Genomic DNA, 21,486 nt, shown 5'->3' with positions numbered 1-21,486 from the left:
CCCTCTAATTTCATTACCTGGTGCACTTCCTCTCTTAACGTCTTATCAGTCAGCACATCTCCATACACTCGGTCATCATCAACTACATCCCACTTAGTCTGATTTGTCCTCTCTAATGTCCTCCACACTTCTGGATCATTCACTTGTAGTCTTTCTGTCTCTTTCCTCTTCCTTGTGTCTTCTCTGTCTCAGCCTCCACAGATCTCTCTCTCTCTCTCTCTCTCTCCATCACGTTTCATTCATCAGGCTAGACTATAATTCCCGGTGTAAATGTCACCGTGTGACCAAGCTAAAGGTCAGCGTGTTTGTTTGTGCTGTGGCAGATCTCATCACTGAACTTCACCAGTACTAATGGCTGCTAATGGCTGCTTTCCCGTCTGGTTAAAACTCGCTTCCTCACTCACACATGTGCTCTCTTCCAATCTGTACCTCTCTTCTAGGAAACTCACATGGTGATGGCTATTCGGAATTGATGTAATCCATATCTGATTTGTCACAGAATGGACTGTTGTGCAGTGTCAATGAATGGAAGCAAACCTTAGCCAGTACTGCATTTCCTGTTGACCAACAGATAAATATGATGAGCCTTTTTATCTTCTCATTTTATCCTTTTGAGTTGCATAAAATAATGGAAGCCATCTAATGACCTCTGCTGGCCTGCATTTAAGCTACACCACTGACTTCGGGGTTTGAGAGGATTTTATTTGACCACATCTCTCCCGTCCATCTCAAAGGTTCTGGATCCAGAGAAGCAGGCCGACCTTCTAGACTCGCTGCGAATCTGCCTGCTGCAGTTCTCCACCCTGCTGGTGGAGCACGCACCCCACCACATCCACGACAACAACAAGTCACGCAACAGCAAGCTGCGGCGCCTCATGACCTTCGCTTGGCCGTGCCTCCTGCCCAAAGCCTGCGTGGACCCTGCCTGCAAATACAGTGGTCACTTACTCCTGGCCCACATCATCGCAAAGTTTGCCATTCATAAGAAGATCGTCCTCCAGGTGAGGACGCAATGACAGACCAGAGACAACACAATGTCCTATTTCAGTAGCTTTATTAAGTAAATCAACGCCTACTGGGAGAAAGCCAGAGAAACAGAATCTTGGAAAAATAAAGGTGAAATAAGACAACAGATTTATTAAAAGATATAAAAAAGAAATAAGAGAATTGTTTTCAGTCTTGTAACCTCCATCCAGTTGAATATGAAAGCTGTAAAAGAGATATTAAGAAGTTTTAGGGGTCTTTTATCTTCTATGAGGAGTGATAAACTTGTTGTTAAACAGTCAGTTTAATACTGATCAGCCTAAGATTAGTGTGTCATAGTTACTTAAAGCCTGTCATGGAGTTGGATTATGATCAAGCGTGCACAGTTCACAGATTGAAAAATCCTTTGTTTGCAAGTTTCACAGCGAGGAGTACGTAAGACACTTAAAAGGCAACGGTTGGTAATGATCTCCTAGCACAGGACTAACAACTAACTACAGAGGCTGCTTGAAAAAAGCAAATGAAAAGGCAAGAATCTCATCGGAAAATGAGCTTTTGTTTTCTTTCTGCAGGTCTTCCATAGTCTGCTGAAGGCACACACCATGGAGGCCCGGGCCATCGTGCGGCAGGCCATGGCCATCCTGACCCCAGCCGTTCCAGCCCGAATGGAGGATGGCCACCAGATGCTGACCCACTGGACTCGTAAGATCATTGTGGAGGAGGGCCACACTGTACCGCAGCTGGTCCACATACTGCATCTCATTGTACAGCACTTCAGGGTAAGCGAATATGGAATCAAATGGGTACATAGAAGAAAAAAAAAGAGTTTTCATATAGGCTGGGTAGAGATGAGGGAACGGTAACGAATGAGGCAGAACATGACGTCAGCTTCTGGTCTTGTCTCGCAAGGTTTTCATAACGTCTCGTTCAGCGTTACAGGAAACTTATTTGGGGATTTTGCCAACAACCGTGTGCCTGATTTAAAAAAAAAAAAAAAAAAAAATCATAGCTCTGGTTTCCAATTAACATCCAACATCGTAATATGAATGAGCATAATAGATCTATCAGGACGATTTATCACTGAGTATCAAATATATTCGTATGATTGAGTCATAAAACAGGGCGAGCTAACACTCTTGTGAAGACGCACGGCCGTCTCTCACACCTGCCAGCTCCCTGCTCAGTGTGACTTGGGTAACCACAGTGAAGCACATGTGGAGAGACCAGTTGAGAAGCTGGTTTTGACTGATTATTTGAGTGCCCTGAATGACAGGATGTCACTTAACCAGTCCTCGTGGGAATGGAGCATCATCGTGCAAATGTTGGATCATGTAGTTTGAGCTAATAAAAAGTTTTTAAATCATACAACTAAGTTAACAAAATGTGAGTTTCATATTGACAGTAGTCACAATGGGCTTTATGTGTCCTATTAAATCAAAATCTGGCTCATTCGTCACTGGGCAGTGGATAAAACGATAACCGCCCGCTGCCTGTAAATGTTGGATAAAATCTCCTCCGCAGAGTCAAAGAGCATCCCTGTGTGTTCACAAGTCTGCACCCAGCAAAGGATCATTGGCCTTTATGTTCTTCATCCCCTCCAAACTTCTCCGAGACTTTGTGCCCTCTCGTCTCTTCAGCCGACGCTCACCGCCTCGCCGGTCAGAAAGCTCCAGTCTTTAGGCAGAAGACTGACATTTCCCTCAGCTCCCCTCTCTATCTCACTGACAGGCTGCTCTCACCGGGCCAGATGACTAATCTAATGTAATCACATCAGCATAATTACACTGGGGAGAAGATAATGACAGGCAGATGAGCGACTTGGTGTGTGTGTGTGTTTGCGTGCGTTTGTGTGTGTGTGTGTGTGTGCGTCTGATAAAGAAATAGAGAAATTGCGTGCGTCTATGTGTGCACACGTGATGGACAGGGCTTAGCCGCTCTGTCATTAAGGAGCTGTCGAGCCCCGCTCGATCGGCTATAATTACCCTCAAAGTGAGAGGCTTTAATATTCTTTGACACAGGCAACAGCCCTCAGATAGACATCTCATCTCTTGCTCTTTTGTCTGTGTGTTGGAGAGTCCCAGTTCAGTTCGCAGGGTGGCTAAGTGACTCTTGAGTGTGACGCTTGAGAGAGTGAATTCTCAGGGCTAAGTGTGTGTCATCATGTCCTTGAGAGTAAGTGGAAATATGACTTCTGAGTTTGCCACTTGTGACTGTAGGTACCGAAGTGATTGAGTAGAGCTTTGCATGTGGTATCACTTCAAAATCTGGAGCGAAGGACCAGCCGTCGAGCAAAGAAATACTATGAACTTGATTTTAACACCCATCAACGCGTTTCGTTTAAATATATATATATAGTGACTCTGACTTATTAAGGCCTGACTCTTCTGAAGCCGTGTGTCACTAAGCACGCAGCCCTTCCTCATCCCACAAACCCACACACACACACCCAGCTCAGGTCCGAACCAAATAGAATCACACACACACTCATACACACACTTACACACTCGTATCTTATCCACACACACACACACACACACACACACACACACACACACACACACACACACACACACACACACACACACACACACACACACACACACACACACACACACACACACACACACACACACACACACACACACACACACACGTATCTTATCGTCTCACTCGCTCACTCTCTCTCACAGAAGCATACACACACACACTCACTCACTCAGACATCACATTCAACACACACATCACATTGTATCTTTTTCCACCGCGACATACTTAAATTCTGTCTCTGTTTTTTTGTAACAAAAGAAGGAGGCTAAGAGTTGTGAACATTTTAGAAATAGTGAATTGGCTTGTGAATATTTTAATTTCTATGTATTTCAGATCTTATTTTTTTTTACTTTTCATCATCATTTTCTGATCTCCTCCCAGGTTTACTACCCTGTGCGTCACCACCTTGTGCTGCACATGATCAGTGCAATGCAGCGTCTGGGCTTCACCCCCAGTGTGACCATCGAGCAAAGGAAACTGGCTGTGGACCTTGCCGAGGTGGTCATCAAATGGGAGTTACAGAGGATTAAAGACCAGCAGGTGTGTTCATGGATTGTCATAAAATACAGGCAAAGAAGCTGTCGAAGCTAAATACAGTTTTGACTTACATAAACAGTATTCAGTCATTTAAATTGACAGGCGGTCAGCTATTATGGTTGATGTTGACAGGAAATGTCCTTTTTCCAATGAACCTAATGCAAGAATTTCAACCTTTTAAATTTTTAAGTTAATTGTTTAAACGCCTGAGACTATTTATATTTCAGGGGTCAGGTGAGGCCTGTGTTGATGATCACTGTCCCGTGTCAGTATTTTATTCAGCAGGTTTCCTTTTGGATCTTTCCCAACAAGAGCCTCTTATTATTTCAGAACAATAACCTGTTCATTAATACTTACCATAAATTCCGGACTATTGAGTGCACCTGGATACAAGCCGCACCGGCGAAAAATAAGTAAATGTATTTGTACATATGTAGGCCACACTTGATTATAAGCCACAGGTGTCCACGTTGTAACAGAGCTATTTACACAGAAAGACGTGACACAAAAACATTGTTTTAACTTTTAATTGAATACATAAGCTACTGGTAACATCCACAAATACGAAGCCTACTGGAAATCCTTTATCGAACAGTGTCTGTAACACGGCTAATGAAAAAGATTACCGCAATACATTTCACAAGAAAAAGTCCATCCATTCACTGCCTCAGAATGACTTCATTACTCACTTCCTCAGTCTCTTTTTCGTTGCAGCAGCTCTTTGACAGTCAGGTCGATCGCCTTTAACTTGAAAGCTGCATCATATGCATTTCTCCGTGTGTTTTCCATGATAAGGGTGCATGAAACGCAAAATGACTGATATTAAGATCCGTTGTGACGAGGCCAAATGTTTCTGCGGCAGAAGTTCACTATCCCCCAAGAAAAATCCATAAATAAGCCACAGTGTTCAAAACGTGACAAATAAGTAGCGGCTTATAGTCCGGAATTTACGGTAACTCACAGCCCTCTAAGATTTGTTCATAAACCCTGATAGTTTATGCATGTGTCATATAAACTTTTTCTTACCTTGCTTATTTGGCTCCTCTTCAACACTTCTTCTCTCTCTCTTTTTTTTTTTTTTTTTTTCTTCTCTCCTTGTGACAGCCTGAGTCTGAGGCTGAAGTAGGTGCAGGCGGTGAGGGGACCAGTGCGGGTGCTGTGAAAAGAGGACTCTCCCTTGAAGCCGCTGCCACAGCTGCCGGACAAGACGTCAAGAGGTTCCGCACGGCAACAGGAGCTGCCTCCACGGTTAGCCTCATGTTTTTATTGGATGTTTCTGGGGGGGGTTTTCTCAAAGATATGCTGATTGTTTTGGTTTCTCGCTTCATCTTGATAATTGCAAAACAGTCTGAAAGATACTTTGATGAAGCTGTCTTTTTTTTTTTTTGTACATCTGACTGAAACTAAATTTGCCAACAGGAGAGAACAGGAAGGTTGTTGATGCCTTAATCCATTTTTCTAAAACAGAATCGCAGGTGCAAATCTGTTTCATCTTCATTCCCACTGTGATCTGTTGTTTTTGCACTTTGCCTTTGTTGCAAGTTGTGCCTGTTTAAAATCAAAATGAAAATGCCTTAACACAATGATCATTTTCGGATACATAAAAAATAAACATCAAAAGGGGCTTTTTTTTTTTTTGCAATATCAATAATTTTCTGTTTGTTCTCACGGGCCTGAAAGCTTGTTTATTACTATTTCCTGTAAAGACCACATTCTGTTGATCATGCGCCTTGATTTAAACATACAGAATTGTAGATGTCTTTCTCTGCAACCAGCGTTCTTTAAATGCAAACACACATTTTTACTTTTTTTTTCTCTCTCTAATGTGCTGAAAAATTCTTTGTCTTAAACGACAGAGGTACGAGTGCTGACAGAAAGTCACACAGCTTTAGTTTAGGTAGTCATGACTCGTATTTTCCTCTTTTACCCGATGATGCAGACGTGGTATGTTTCTGCTTCAGCCAAGGTAATGTTGCTGTTCATAAGGTTGCCATTATATTTATCAGTAAATATTAGCTACAGTCTGTTTCTGTTTAACTTTCTCTCCAAACGAAGGAGTCTTCTCAGAGTTTGTCAGAGTGAAGATTTGTTAATAGGATCTTTCTCCTCTCTGTTTTTAAAGCGAAACAGTCGTTTTTATTTCTTCTTTTTTATTATTTTTCCTATTTTAAGGTGTTCGGCCGTAGCCAGTCCATGCCAGGAACAGAGACCATGCTAACCAAGCCGGTGGAGAAACAACATACGGACACAGTGGTCAACTTCCTTATCAGGATTGCATGCCAGGTAACACCTCCACTGTAACTTCCACACAAACACAGTGCTCCATCTCTCACTTCCACACAAACGCACCGAGTACAGGTCTGCCAGCTAGCACACACGTTATCCTTAACCCCCTTCAGAGGTGAAGGTAGGACACGCCTGGTGGCTGTCCCGGACACAACACTCACACTGACACACACTCACTGTCCTGTATGCGTGTCCTCCTAACACAGCTGTCCCTCGCTCTGGTGGTAGGGATGACCTTGATTACACGCCTGAAATAGACTGTTGACGTTTCCCTCACCTTGACTTTCCCTTCCTTCTTTTTCATGCCAGCTTCCATTCTTACTGTTCACCCAACCATCTCTGTTGAATTGAACCTTCTCGGATCACTAACTGCTCACAGAAGAGACTAAAAAAACATGATCTGTTCTTTGTATTGCGCCTGATTAGACTGTATTGTTACATTTAATTGATCCCTTCGAACAAGGAGTGTATCAATTAGCTGGCCTTATTACAAAGGACACCACATCCAAACTGAAACATGGCGAAAGTCCTTATTCAAGATGATCTATTGTCTTGTATTGTATTATACCTATAAAAACAACCTTTTTCTCCTCGTCACTTTTGCAGGTGAATGACAGCACCAACGTGGCGGGGTCTCCAGGGGAGCTGCTGTCCCGACGCTGTGTCAGTCTGATGAAGTCTGCCCTCAGGCCTGAGATGTGGCCTCGTGCTGAGCTGAAGCTCCAGTGGTTTGACAAGCTGCTTATGACGGTGGTAAGATTTCACCTGCTTTTCAACATGCCTTTATGCTTCGTATAACTCCAATTCAGCAAAGAGGCCATTCATACTTTGTTTGTATGAAAGGGGCAGTAAACAACTTTAACAACACTTTAATGGAAGAAAAGAAAAAAATCTTCCACCTGTCCCTCAGCTACTTTGCATCCCTCTGCTAAGCCCCGCCCACAAAACATGCAAGCCAACCGCTGTCACTGCAAACCGTTCCGTTCAGCTGGTTATGTTGGACTCAGAGGACAGAAACATGGACAGGTGATTAATAGTGTTCTCAAAGAAGTAACAACTTGTGCGTGCCGCACGTCCATTGTGCTGTCAGCACCGAAGGGGCGGAGAGAGAGAGCGCGATTGAGACTGAGTGGGAGCTACCCACACAATTCACTTAGAAGACAGATGACGCTAGTTACTACAAATGTGATTAGCTAGTATTAAGCAAGCTTATACTGATTGGTTTGTAGTCCAAATCCCAGCCATTGTAACAAGGACTAAAGCCTCTTTACACTGGGTGTGTGACACTTCTGCTGGGCCATACAGCGCCCCCCCCAAAATCAGCTGTTTTAATCTCATTAGGTAATGTTACAGACCTAATGAGACACACTCTCTGGCTAATCTTTTCAACACTTGTAGTATTAGGGTTATCGCCTCCCTATGTATGGAGGCTACAGTCCTAAACGTGGGAAGGCCCGGGTTCGAGTCCGGCCTGTGGTTTCATTCCAGCATGTCCATCCCCACTCTCTCTCTCCGTGATCTCTGTCCACTTTACTATCCCTCCAATAAAGGCACGAAAAGTCCAACAATAAATATTAAAAACAAACAAAAAGAATCTAGTAATATTAAATAGTATTTATTTACATGAGGATTTTGTTGAATCTCATACCAGAAAGTTAAAATCATTATAGTATTTTTGGCAAACAAGTTCGACTAACATTAAAATTAAGCATAAATAATGTCTTTGCAGTTTGCCCGTCCATGCTGTCCAATTCTGTCTTATGTGTTTGCTCTAACTGAGTCCTTTGTCCCTTATCAGTTATACATGAAGCGAGGCGCTGACTACCATAATGACAAAATAATGACAATGGGAGATAACAGGAGACTATCCGGCTTGGCCTGTGCCTTCTCACCCCCCTTCATCCTCTCCCTTCTGTATCGCCCCACTGTGCCTCGCTGAATCTCTCCTCGCCTTTTTCCCCTCTGTCTCTTGCTGCTGTTTCATCATCACTTCTTTTCTTTTCCAGCCTCTTATCGCATTCTTCTGTGTCTCTCTTTTTAATCTGTAGTTCCTCTCCTTCTCTCGTCATCTCTCCCTGGTCTGATTCAGCGTGACGGTTCAGACAAGGTTATCACCGTCTGCCCGCGATTGTCACGTACTTCCCTTTTTCTCTTTTGGGGATTGCTGCATGAGCTGTGCCTTTGCCTCTCTTGCAGACACACACGCAGAACCAATCAGCCTGTTCAGTTCCCATGGGAATAGAGTGATAAACAAGGCTTTACGTGTGTCTTATGCAGATGCACATACACGGGCCTTCATCCCCTCAGGAGCACGCTCTACCTGCCCAGCCATCTTCCTCAGACTAAGGAACAATGCTCTAAATCGGATTACATTTTATCATCTCATTAAACTAGCATGGCAGTGATTAAGAGTCAGGGAGTGGCATGAGAGGGCAGGGAGAGCAGGCAACAATCGTGCACATACACGTAAATACCCCTATCGCCATGGCTCCAGATACAAGATCCCGTTCTGTTAATACAGTGCCAAATCAATACCAGCCTAATATCTACCAGAAGCCTTATCACAGGAGTCACCTTGTTCATTAGCCGAGATTAGTGCCATAGATCTGTCTCAGATTATCCTCTTGGCCTTGCCATCTTGTAAACCTTGATTGCAATTTAGACAAAATTAGGGACCCAATGTCGGCCATTGATCTTTAGTTTAGTAGCAATCACATCGGCCGGTTTCTTTTTGTGCGAGAAATACCTCTGTGTGTGGAATATTGATCTCTGAGTTGTCTCGAGTTCGTATGGAATAAAAAGTTCAATGATTAATGCTTTGGCTGAGGATTTTTGTTCTTTGTTTTCTTGCTTAGTTTTGAGGATTACTATTAAAGCAAGAAAGAAAAACCTGCTGATTTTCCTTGAAAAGATAGGACAGCTATTAAGAAACTAATCATGATGCTAATTATTCCTTTGATTTATGTATTTAAATTCTCCCGTTCACCTTTATTGTCATTGTTTTTTTTTTCCTTTCTAGGAGCAGCCAGCTCAGGCTAACATCTCCAACATCTGCACCGGACTGGAGATTCTCTGCTTCCTTCTACAAGTGCTGCAGTCTCCTGCCATCCTGGCGCACTTTAAGCCTCTTCAGAGGGGCATCGCCGCATGCATGACCTGTGGCAACACCAAAGTACTGCGGGCTGTCCACTCCCTGCTTTCTCGTCTCATGAGCATCTTCCCCACTGAGCCCAGTAAGTTACATCAGGCTAAACTCGAGTCCGGGCCTTTCTGTGATAATTCTGCATTGTCAAAACATTTGTAATTATTTATTTTCTGCTGAAAAATTGGCTATTTTTCAGCCGTTGTGCTAGAAGCAAGGCATTGATTTTATCAGCTCGTATTCTTCAAACACTGCTCTCTCATCCTATAGGCACATCAACTGTGGCATCTAAGTACGAGGAGCTGGAGTGTCTCTATGCTGCTGTGGGCAAGGTCATCTATGAAGGACTCACAAACTATGAAAAAGCTACCAGCAACACTAATCCCACACAGCTCTTTGGTAAGACCTTCAACTCTCCTCTTTTCTTCCTCTCATGTATCCCTTTCTGCTCTCCTGTGCTCCGTTACCCTCCCTTTATTGGTCATAAACCCATGTAAAAATAGATTATTTTTTTTCCCCCACACCTTCACTCATTTCCCCACAAAACCGAGCGAACTCACTCCCTCTTAGCAATTATACCAGTGAGTGGGTCGTTAAAATGCAAGCCGACGGGCCCTGCTGCTCGGGCTAACATCTGCTGTGTTTAAAGTGAGGCCACAGTCCAGCGGTTTGGGAAAGGTTGTCTCGGGAAGAATGCCGCTTTTGGGCTGCCCTCCCCGTGTGACCATTACTGTTATCCTGCCAGATGTCAGAGCGCATTCATTCAAAGCGTACATTATTTCAAGGAGACTGATGTTTGATTTCTCTCCCTCCATTTGAAATATACAGCAGCTTTTTAAATAAAGAGCCCTCAAGGTGAAAAAAGGATATTAAAGTACTATCTAAAGGGAGCGCTATCCATGTTTTAAAAAAAGACCCTTCTTCTTGTTGTTGCCTGCTATTGCAAGAGAGAGGTGAAACTGACGGCAAATTGGATTTTTAACATTTGTCTCATGTCTCACTTCATCCTTCAACTTTCCCCTTCATTGCTCTTCCAGGAACGCTGATGATCCTGAAGTCAGCCTGCAGTTATAACGCCAGCTACATCGACCGCCTGATCTCGGTGTTCATGCGCTCGCTGCAAAAGATGGTGCGGGAACACCTGAGCCCGCAGCAGGCCAACCCAGGGGTGACAGAAACCAGCACAGGTACCTGGTATATCTAGTGTAGAATAATGGCAAAAACCAGTCTGAGCCATAGGAGAAGCATTCATACAAAGCCAGAATTTCTTGTACAATTCAGAACACATTATCTGTCTGATACAAAGAAACAAACACTTCTGAAGAAAACAAGTTTGATAATAGATCAGTACATGAATTTAGTACAATCCCATGTAGTGTTCAACAAATTGTAGAGCGTTTTACGAAGGCTTTTCAAGGTTCGGACTGTTAAATGTCTTAGAGAGTACTGTGGAGAAGTTGTTAACCCGGTAGTAGAGATAGCTATCCCATTTTTCCTGGAACACAGCATAAAACCACATGCAAATTGTCGACATTCAGGGGAAACTAAGAAAAAAGAAAGCTGTTTGACCACTACACCTTCATGCAAAGGGAATAGTTCCACCTCTGTATGCATGCAGATTTATATTCAAATACTAAACCTAGACACAGACACACAACCATATTCACTTGACCCCAAACCCATAACTCCTTCCAGTCTAGCCCGTCTGATGAATAGAAATTAGTGCATACAAGTCTCTGAGTGCATAGAAATATGTGATCAGAACAGAAGAAAAAGGGGAAACTAATGCTAACTAAGTGCTTGTAGTTCAGCAGGACCTGCAGGTCTGTATGGTACATGTAAATAATTTGAGTTTGAGAAAGAGCACATTGTCCTTCAGGCAGTCAGCTCTGCCTTGTGTTTCCTTTCCCCCAGTATCTCTCCCTATGTTGCTGGATCATTAGGCCCACTTTGGAGTTCACAGCACCTGAGTCACCATGATCGCTCAGATTTCCACCCTAACCTTCATTTGAACCTTTACTGCTGTCGTTACAGCTGATTCACATCATCAAGAGGACTTGTATGCGCACTTTCCCCAAACTCTGATCCTACAATGCTTTGTCTGTCTTTGAGATCAGTTTGATCAGACACACTCACAGGGCGACCTTCCACAGACTCCGTTAGGGCTTGGATATCCCGTGTTACTCGGCACTACCGGGCTTCATACAAAGACCCTATCAGGACTTCTCTATCAATGGTCTCGGCTATGTCCTTAGAAGCCGTTGCCGTTTTGGGAGATCGTCTTCACAGATTCTGTTTCTCAGAGAATGTTCCTCAGCTCACGTTCCCACTCTGTATTATCTCTGAGTCTCCCTCTGGATAACCCGAACAGATGGTCACCTTGTGCTGTTTCGCTTTGTTTTAAATACAGTACTCTCGGTTTAATGGCGAATCATTTGATAATTCCATTTCTGTCGGTCAGCGAAAGTAAAGAGAAGAGGTTCAAAAGTTTAAGCTTTGCTTGTTTTCGGGTTCTCTCCTGACTATAAAGTTCCTCCTGAGTTTTGTTCTCTGAGCTTGAATTCAGCAGCTCTGTAGAAGTAAAGACGGTACATAATTCCTGCTTCTCAGATGGGAGGTAATGGCTATAAGATGCTATCAGTGCTTTAAATGGCTCTCTAATGACTATATCGGGAAACACAGACATTTACTGTCCAGTAGGCACAGTTATCGTGACTGAAAGCAAAAGCTGCCTGACCAACAAGTCCCTTTTCCTGTACACTTTTTAAAAAAAAAATTCACACTTAACTCTTAAGCTTTGCTGAAGTAGTTCAACTCTTATGTATTGAAATGTGTCAAAGAAAGCCTTCGACCACCCGCATGAACAACTCAAAGAGCAGATGATGAATTGATGGGTTTTTTTGGCCAACTTGATTTTTCTTTTTTTTCCTCAGCCCTTCCTTCTGCCATTTTCAAACAAAAAAAAAGAAAAAGGCGAATAATTCTATGGTTTTTTAATGTACACTGGGAAGTCAAGCTCAAGACAGTCACTCATATTTATTACAAAGCCTGGATAATATTTTTACACAATTTTCATCCAAAAATTCCCGTAACCATTTATCCAAACGTTGTAAATACTTTGACTGTTTCCCCTTCTAGCTCGTCCGTCTCAATCCTTCCTGTGACATTTTATCCTCTGTCCTCTTAGTGACCAGTGAGCTGGTAATGCTGAGTCTTGACCTGGTGAAGACGCGACTGTCCGTCATGAGCATGGAGATGAGGAAGAACTTCATCCAGGTCATCCTCACCTCTCTGATCGAGAAGTCCCCGGACCCCAAAATCCTCCGCGCAGTCGTCAAAATTGTCGAAGAGTGGGTGAAGAACAACTCTCCCATGGCTGCCAATCAGGTAAGAAGGAGACTCTTTACACGTATAATCAACACACGCAGAAATGGGTGAATCAGCAGATCATTGCATTATTTATTTGATCGTGTATGGTGTGAATTAGAACACTGACTCAGCAAAGCACTTTTTAAAAAGTGTTAAAACTTTGTGCAAGCAAACAACAAGCAAAGCACATTTCCTCTTTTTGGAAAGTCGTGCATTTGCATACCACCCACAAAGGTGTTTTTATTGTCTGAGAAAGCTGTGGACTAAGAGATGGTAGTACAGAACACAAGTGTACGGAGAGAGAAATAAATGGGATTAATGTCTGTACTTAATTTGATCCCAGCGTTCTTTCCTCTCTCTTAACTTCCTCACATCTCTCTCCCCGTGTCTCTCCTTCCCATCATGCACCCCCCTCCTCTGTCTAGATGCCCAACATCCGCGAGAAGTCCATCCTGCTGGTGAAGATGATGACCTACATTGAGAAGCGCTTTCCAGATGAACTTGAGTTAAACGCCCAGTTCTTGGACCTCGTTAATTACGTCTACAGGTAATTACTGCAATTCATCACATGGCCAAATGGCCGTGCCACCGCCGCCTTGCTGCCCTTGCATCCATCTTAACGGGAGGGATGAAGGTCGGAGGCAGGTGGGTTGGGGGGGGGGGGAGGAAGTCGCAGGAGGTTGTGTCAAGGAGTGACGGAAAATTAGAGATGAGGAAGGAGAACTACCTTTGTTTTTTTTTGTTTACTCACTCGAGGGGAAAAGAGTTAGATCATGGTAGTTCGACTGACATTGCAATAATCTTTTTGAACAAGGAAACAAGAGTACGCATTGATAAAAATGACAGCTTCAGATAGAAGAAGGAAGGAGTGTGGGGTTGTGCAGAGAGGGTCAGATAGCTGGCAGGTTGTGATGGAGACAGATAAAGGAGTCATTTTCACAGGCCTACAGTGGTGTCAGGACTCTTTGACAGGACACACAGCAGGTGGGAGCCAGAGGGGAAAGACTGTCTCGCCGCCCCGCCATCCATCAAACCACAGCTCTCTTTTGTCTTCCTGTCTCCCCCACACACACACATTTAATCAGCCAAATGTAGCCTGCATCCCTCCAGCCCATCTGCTCCTCATGCCAAAAGATTTAAAAACGAGCATTAAAGCCGTGATGGACAGCGAGTAATGAGAGTGAAATGATAAAGCAGCTGTGCTTGAACAATGTGTGATTAGGAGAAGAGCACAAATGAGGACAATATGCAGCTGTGGAGGCCTTCGCCGTGTCGTCGCTTTCATCCCACCTTCCCTCTCACCTTCTGTTGTGCGAATATTACCCATGCTGCTTGTTCGCTGCAGAAGGATGATGTGGGGGGGGGAAAAAAAGGAGGATTATTGTCATTGAAGTGTCTAATGCTTAACAGTCTCCACGTGAACGGCGCTTAATTTCACCTGATACTCAGCGTTAACTGCCATCTCCTCACACTTCAGTGATCTTCAGTGTTCTGTGATGCAGCCGTTTAACGTGCTGGCCATTTGAAATGTGTAAATGTTGGTGTCACTTTTTGTGTTGTAATATATTTAGAATCTCATCTGCTTGCCATATTTGTAAACGTGAAAAAAAGGGAACAAATGGAGCTGTGAATGAAAAAGTCAGTGAATGTATTTTAAAGGATAGATAGATAGATGGATAGATGGATAGATGGATACTTTATTGATCCCGAGGGAAATTCACAGGATCCAGTAGAAGTATACAGACAGGCAGGACACAAAGACATTAGTTACAATACACACCCGCTGTCCCCCTACCCTCTGTATACAATAATCCCCAAACAAGATTTAGCAGCCCCCTATGTGACTAAGAGTAAACATAATTACAGATTAATCCTGTGCAATCAACATTAGATTTAATGCTTATACAACATAAATGTACATAAGCTGTGAAGGAGAGAAAACATAAAAGAGACCTGTAAAACAGTTAAAGAGCCTTAGAAACAGAGTGCTGATTATTAATCTTGTCAAGAAAGACGGCCCTCTAACATTTAGAATAGTAAAGGCAGTAATGAAGCATGTTTGAGCTTTTAAATGAAAAGTCTGATTCCTTTACTAATAACTGTGGGGGCTCTCAGTGGACATGCATCCATTTCATGGGATACTGAGAGATTTCTTCTCTACTTATTTATCTCTGCTTTATTTAGCTTAGTTGTGTTGGCATTTTGAGCTGTTGGGCTCTGGTGTGTAGCAATGATCAGTTTCTTGATTTCCAGATCACCTGAAAATGATCCTGTTATCATGAGAAAATAAGCCTTATTGTTTCAGTTAATAAGGTTGATTGGTCTCTTATATTGTCAAATCAAGCTTTATTATTAATCAACAAATGTTTTGTTTTTTGTTTTTTTTGTTTGTTAGATGCCAATCAAATCCCAAGATTGATGTTCCAAGTTTCATCAGCAGTAGCCTTAAATGCTGCCTTCATGAATAACTGACCTAAACTAAAGGGGAGCCAGTTTGTCAGCTGCATAAATCCATGTTTTGTCCATCACTTTATTCAGGGATGAAAGCCTTTCAGGAAGTGACATCACATCCAAGTTGGAACCAGCCTTCCTCTCAGGTCTGCGGTGCACCCAGCCACTGATCAGAGCGAAGTTCTTTGAAGTGTTTGACGCCTCCATGAAGCGGCGTGTTTACGAGAGGCTGCTCTACATCTGCTGCTCTCAGAACTGGGAGGCGATGGGCAGCCACTTCTGGATCAAACAGTGCATTGAGGTAAACAACCGGAGCCTTTATGCCCCTTTAGACAGCAGTGAAAAGGAATACTGTTGACTCATAAGACGTTGTCTTTCTGTCTCAGTGAGCTTCTTGTCATGCCCGTCACTTGTCCTGTTTTTTACTGTCACTGATCTTTTGTTTCTGTGTGTGTGTGTGTGTTTGTCTTAGCTGCTGCTGGCAGTGTGTGAACGAAACACCATCATCGGCACCAGCTGCCAGGGATCCATGCTGCCATCTATCACCAACGTCATCAACCTCGCTGACAGCCATGACCGCGCTGCCTTCGCCATGGCGACGCATGTCAAGCAGGAGCCGCGTGAGAGGGAGAACAGTGAGACCAAGGAGGAGGTGGGACCCGCGCGCACACAAAAAAAAGATGACGTTCATCAAGACATAATTTAGCACATTATCACATCAGACATGAGATGCATACTTCTGTCTTTTTTTTGTCTCCCTTTTTTTCAAACCTAAGATTAAAGCCTCGTTTAATCTCCCCCGTTACTAAGAAACCTTTGACGGCTGATGCCAAAATGTTTTTGTCTCCAACGGTTAGACTAAATGTCAAAGCTCTCTTTAAAGACTTTTGTTTCGTCTCTTCCTGCAGGATGTGGAGATAGACATCGAGTTAGCCCCAGGTGACCAGACTGCCATCCCCAAGAGTAAAGAGCAGTCTGAGAGAGATGCAGGAAACCAGCTGCACATGCTCACAAACCGCCATGACAAGTTTCTTGACTCACTACGGGAGGTCAAGGTAGGTTTTTCGAACTTCTCAAAGTTAGCCACATTAACCATAGTCTGCAGAGTGGAAGTAATACAAATGTAGTGTTGTAGTGAGTTTTTAGACTTTTTGTGTGGAAGTTGTTTACGATCAAGTGCCCTGCTGATTTTTTTATTCCAGCTGTAACATCAGGAAGTGATTCTGACCCAGGATATTAGTGGGGAAAGAATTAACCACCCAGTGATAGTGAATCAGCAGTAGCCTTGAGCCCTGAAGACAGGGATTAAAGAAGCAGTCCCTTGCCGAGTCAGCAGCTGACATTATGCTTTGCTCTGTGTTAGACCGGGGCCCTCCTGAACGCTCTGGTCCAGCTCTGTCACATCTCCACACCGCTGGCTGAGAGGACTTGGGTCCAGCTCTTCCCTCGTCTCTGGAAGATTCTCTCTGACAGGCAGCAGCATGTGAGTAGAACTCAGAGACCTCGATGTACATACGACAGGAGCAGAGTGCCTCTGGTTAGCTGACTTCACCTATACACGAAGTATGTTTAAGTTTCGCTGTGAACCCAACATGGGAATGCTGATGGTTGAGGTTAAATCTATAACCAATACAAGAGAAATGGAATAATTGGAAATTATCAATGACAGAAGAGAAGCGTAGTTGGTTATTTTACTGAAGATGCATCAATAAAAAGTATGGAAATATTATAGATCCAAAAAAGTTGGTTATTGGATGAATAGATCCACGTGTGTTTACATGCATCTGCAAACACTGAGTCAATTATGATTCATGGTGTATTGCAAGTCATTGACAGCCTGCTCAAAGCATGCTGGGATGGATCTGTGTTTGCGTCTTGTAGGACTAGTTAAAAAAACAGCTTTGCACCAACTTTAAGAGATTAAACTAAATCTTGTGAAGTGTGGTGAGAAGGTTCTGTGAGTTGATGAAAGTTGATAATGTCAGTCATTATTCAGAGATAAACATTTGTTTCTACTCTCCAGCTCTGCTAATTTTGCCTTTTTTGTTCTCACTGTGTGCAATCATACACACACGCACTCATCTACTCCCTGCATCTATTTCTGTATCTGATCAGTGACGTTAGCAAACTCAGCGACTCTGACCTTGGACACCCCGCTCACGTCCCAAAATATGCAGTTCCACTAAATGAAGACAGATTTATTTATGCTAAATATGGAAACGAGAAGACTGAGGGCAGAAAGCCGTAATGAGTTTAATGAAGCAGATGCATGGGGAGTATATGAGACTTGTTGAACGGCTTTGATTCGGTGTGATTGAGCTCTTAAAGATAAAGCCAATGAAAGATTGCTTCGAAAGAATGATGTTCTGATGAAAGGCTTGAAGTCACCGAGATGTCACAAGTGCTTACTGCGATGTCTGCTTCCATGTCAGCATTTCATCCCAATATTACAACGTCTCAATTTGTGTTAGAAACTGAGTGATTACTGCTGCCCAGGCTTTATATCCGAGGCCTGAAAATAAGATGGGAATGACAGAAAATATATTCTCCTTAGGAAGGAATTAACTTCCCTTCACATTATTGGCCTTCTTCACCACCAACCTCATTTAAGTGACCATCAAGGCACTTAATTATTCCATCCTGTCAGCGGGCAGCGAAAATTATATTCATTACCACTGCATCACTTATTTCTGAGTGTGTGTCAGTCATGATTATCAGAGCGCTAACCCCGCTGTCACGCTATTTGTGTGGGTTTTTTTTTTTAAGAGGATGTGATTGCAGGAAGTGCAGTTAAAACAAGCAAATAAAGATTCAGTGCTAAATACTTCTGCTTTTATACAAATCTGTGAATATGATTGAGATCAATGGTTTTGAATCGCTTTCAGTATTAAAGCTCCACAGGGGAATTTTTTTTCCCCACTGGTTATGAAACAGACTAAAATTGAAAGTGATGCTTCTTTATGAGCTACAAAAGCAACGAGGATAACGGCAACGATTGATCATTTCTTATAGCTGTTTTTAACGCCTGTAACCACTAAGGCGCGGGGTAGGGGTCAGACAGCGAATTAAAGCATCCTGCAGAAACCGACTTTTTTTTTTTTTACATTTTCCACAGCAAAGCTTTACAGTGGGTGATATGATTGGCTGTTAAAAGACAGCAGGATGGGATATTTCATCAGAAAACAGAAGTTACATCAACAAAGGGATAAGAGGTTATACTTTGTCCATAGGGGCGTCAACATCTACACAAATCGTTTTAAAGTACATGTAGATTGTCACTCTTACAATGACATTAAATATGTTTCTTGTGGTCTTGTTACAAAGCCCATAAAAAGCCTGCAAACAACTTGTGATTTGTCCCTTTCCAGTCCCTCTCTTCCTGTGTCTTAGCAGCTCTTTTACTGGAAAAGGGCGTCGAATTGCATCACATACATGCAACAGAATGCCTTTATCAATATTATGTATCAGTTCACTGCTTCCTAAGTGAATATAGTTAGTACATGAGCGCTCTCTCCCCCCTTTAGGCTTTGTCAGGAGAAATGAGTCCGTTCCTGTGCAGCGGCAGCCACCAGGCCCAGAGGGACTGCCAGCCCAGCGCCCTTAACTGCTTTGTGGAGGCCATGTCCCAGTGTGTGCCTCCGATTCCCATCAGGCCCTGCGTGCTCAAGTACCTGGGCAAGACGCACAACCTATGGCTGCGTTCAACACTGATGCTGGAGCAGCAGGCCTTCGAGAAGGGCCTCAGTCTGCACAGCAAACCCAAGCAGAGCACCGAGTTCTACGAGCAAGAGAGCATCACGCCACCTCAACAGGTAAATGTGTTCTGATTTGAACTTAGAAAAAAAAAAGGTTGCTCTTTATGACAATCAAACCCTTTTTTTCATATAAATAAACAAATGACAATCATTTTATACTATAGTTTCCTCCTGGAGAATGAGGACAACACTCTAGGAAATCTGTCTATTAAAGGCATAAATAACCCAAAAATAAATCTGTAAAAAAAGCATTTTTTAGTTTTACTGAAACTCTGAGAAAAGGACAAATCTTCAACATATATAATGCAATATTACACCTCTATATTCCTGAAACAGCTAAGTTTGTATCCCTTTTTTGAAAGTTGGTGACTCAAAGATGTATTTGTCATATTACTAATTGGCATAGAAGCCTCTTTTTTTTCCCATTTGAAGTAAACTCATCAGGAAGGCTGAAATCTTATTCACAAGTTACTAACTTCCCTAAATTTCCTTGAGGGAGTCATCCCAAAAGGATCAATAAAGTTCAGTCTAAGTCTAAACTACCTTTCTTGTTTCCTTCTGCTGCTCATTAGGAGATTTTGGACTCCCTCGCAGAGCTCTACTCTTTACTCCAAGAGGAGGACATGTGGGCCGGCCTGTGGCAGAAGAGGTGCAAGTTCCCCGAGACCGCCACAGCCATCGCCTATGAGCAGCATGGCTTCTTTGAACAGGTGAGCGAAAGGTTAACAGAAAACCGTTTTATTATGTTGACAGTAATATGCACACAAAATCTCCTTACAAAATGGTGTTATTTAACTTTATTATCATTGAGGGGGGAGTTGTTTGTGTTGCTGTTAATCGTTCTGCGTTTCACTTCAGTTGTTTGTATGTTGTTTTTTTAGCATAGCAAAATGTTGGCTATGTTGTTGTGATAAACATTTCATTTAGCGTCTCAAAGCTTTGACTAAAAACGTCATGTGTTGTTCAGGCCCAAGAAGGCTACGAGAAGGCAATGGAGAAGGCAAGAAAAGAGCACGAGAGGAGTAACGTCTCCCCAGCCATCTTCCCTGAGTACCAGCTGTGGGAGGACCACTGGATACGGTGAGATAACTGGAACACAAAAGATGCTGCAGTCCTGGAGGGCGGTCTGTTTGACACATCGAGAGAGCCAGAAGAGCATAACAGCCTCAGTAGATTTTTTTACTTTCTCACCTTATATGTGGATATTTGCTCATTCAGGACAGCTCCCATTATAACGCAGGGAATCCAGCAAAAAGATTGACTTTATGTAAATACATCTATTTTGTATCTGTATTTTTTTAAAATTCATTTTTGTCACTCTTTCCCTTCGAATGCTTAAAATTCAACTTAGCTCAGATATGGAACATATGTATCTGTCAGTGTGGAATCAGAATCAGTTCCATTATCTTTTTATGAATCTGGCACAATCCGCCACAGTGCAGCATCCCTGCTGTACGCCTCCCTCTTTAAAAAGCCAATATTGTTATATCTCACAGGGTCAAGTGTTTAATGCCTCTCTGCTCATTGGCGTCATGAATTTAACTGTGCACCATTCAGGACGTTAAAAGGAGATGCTCACCTCTGCTGTCAGTTTAAGGAGCTCTTCTGGGTCTGTGTGTTTCTTTAAAGCACTCTCACACGAGGCGGTCAGTACCTTGTACAGGCACGGTTGACCCCCGGAGTCCAGTACGTTTGCCTAAGTGTGAATGCTCCATTCTCTGCTGAAGAACCATAAGCTTCCTTAACCCTGGCATGTTTGGAAGAGATGTGCTTCGGCATGGTGTAGTTGCTCATGCACAAGCATACATTTTTTTAAAAATCCAGAAGAAGGAGGGCCGTATCTGACCAAAAGTCCAGCAGCACGCCACGTACGGTGATAGAGTATTAAGAAGAGTGAACTGTTCTCAGGCCTGGTTGGACTTGGTTAATGTGATCGCAGGCCAACCTGGTTCTCGCATGCTTCAGCAGGCTACGCGGGCAATTGTGCCTCGTGTGAGTGCGCCCTCAAACAGTACATTTATTAGCCAGGTAGCTCTCCCACAGTGACGCCTCCGAATCACATGCCATGAGTCAGTCTAATAAAAGCTACGATTTATTTAATTAAATATTTGATGGAACAAATCTGTCGAAGCTTTCCAAGCATGTTTACAGTTTCAAGTTTCCTGAACTTCTTTTCCCCCTGCTCTTCATATCCAGCTGTTCTAAGGAATTGAACCAGTGGGAACCACTGACTGAATACGGCCAATCCAAAGGCCACTCAAACCCTTATCTCATGCTTGAGTGTGCTTGGAGGGTGTCCAATTGGGCTGCCATGAAGGAGGCTCTGGTTCAGGTAAGCACAGTTGAAAGTCTGCACACACAAACACACATCCACACAACGGTTTCACTCTCACCGTCCTGCCAAAGGTGCCACTA

At 43.1% G+C, this 21,486-nt stretch overlaps 1 protein-coding gene across 4 annotated transcripts in view; it reads left to right on the top strand.

Moving 5' to 3' along the window:
- trrap (transformation/transcription domain-associated protein) overlaps nt 1–21,486 on the top strand; it is an 82,638-nt gene that overhangs the window by 27,307 nt on the left and 33,845 nt on the right. For all 4 annotated transcript variants that reach the window (XM_079372410.1, XM_079372412.1, XM_079372411.1 and 1 more), the window contains 19 exons: nt 735–1,001; nt 1,557–1,763; nt 3,913–4,071; nt 5,173–5,316; nt 6,241–6,351; nt 6,961–7,107; nt 9,374–9,587; nt 9,767–9,895; nt 10,534–10,683; nt 12,684–12,883; nt 13,291–13,412; nt 15,404–15,617; nt 15,789–15,968; nt 16,225–16,371; nt 16,680–16,799; nt 18,841–19,128; nt 19,644–19,781; nt 20,039–20,151; nt 21,268–21,403. In XM_079372410.1, coding sequence (XP_079228536.1) covers nt 735–1,001; nt 1,557–1,763; nt 3,913–4,071; nt 5,173–5,316; nt 6,241–6,351; nt 6,961–7,107; nt 9,374–9,587; nt 9,767–9,895; nt 10,534–10,683; nt 12,684–12,883; nt 13,291–13,412; nt 15,404–15,617; nt 15,789–15,968; nt 16,225–16,371; nt 16,680–16,799; nt 18,841–19,128; nt 19,644–19,781; nt 20,039–20,151; nt 21,268–21,403 — 3,186 coding nt within the window. The remainder of the gene's footprint in view (nt 1–734; nt 1,002–1,556; nt 1,764–3,912; nt 4,072–5,172; nt 5,317–6,240; nt 6,352–6,960; nt 7,108–9,373; nt 9,588–9,766; nt 9,896–10,533; nt 10,684–12,683; nt 12,884–13,290; nt 13,413–15,403; nt 15,618–15,788; nt 15,969–16,224; nt 16,372–16,679; nt 16,800–18,840; nt 19,129–19,643; nt 19,782–20,038; nt 20,152–21,267; nt 21,404–21,486) is intronic.

Source organism: Symphodus melops, assembly GCF_947650265.1.
Source record: "Symphodus melops genome assembly, chromosome: 21".
NCBI classification, from domain to species: domain Eukaryota; kingdom Metazoa; phylum Chordata; class Actinopteri; order Labriformes; family Labridae; genus Symphodus; species Symphodus melops.
This window is presented reverse-complemented; position numbering and strand designations above follow the sequence as displayed.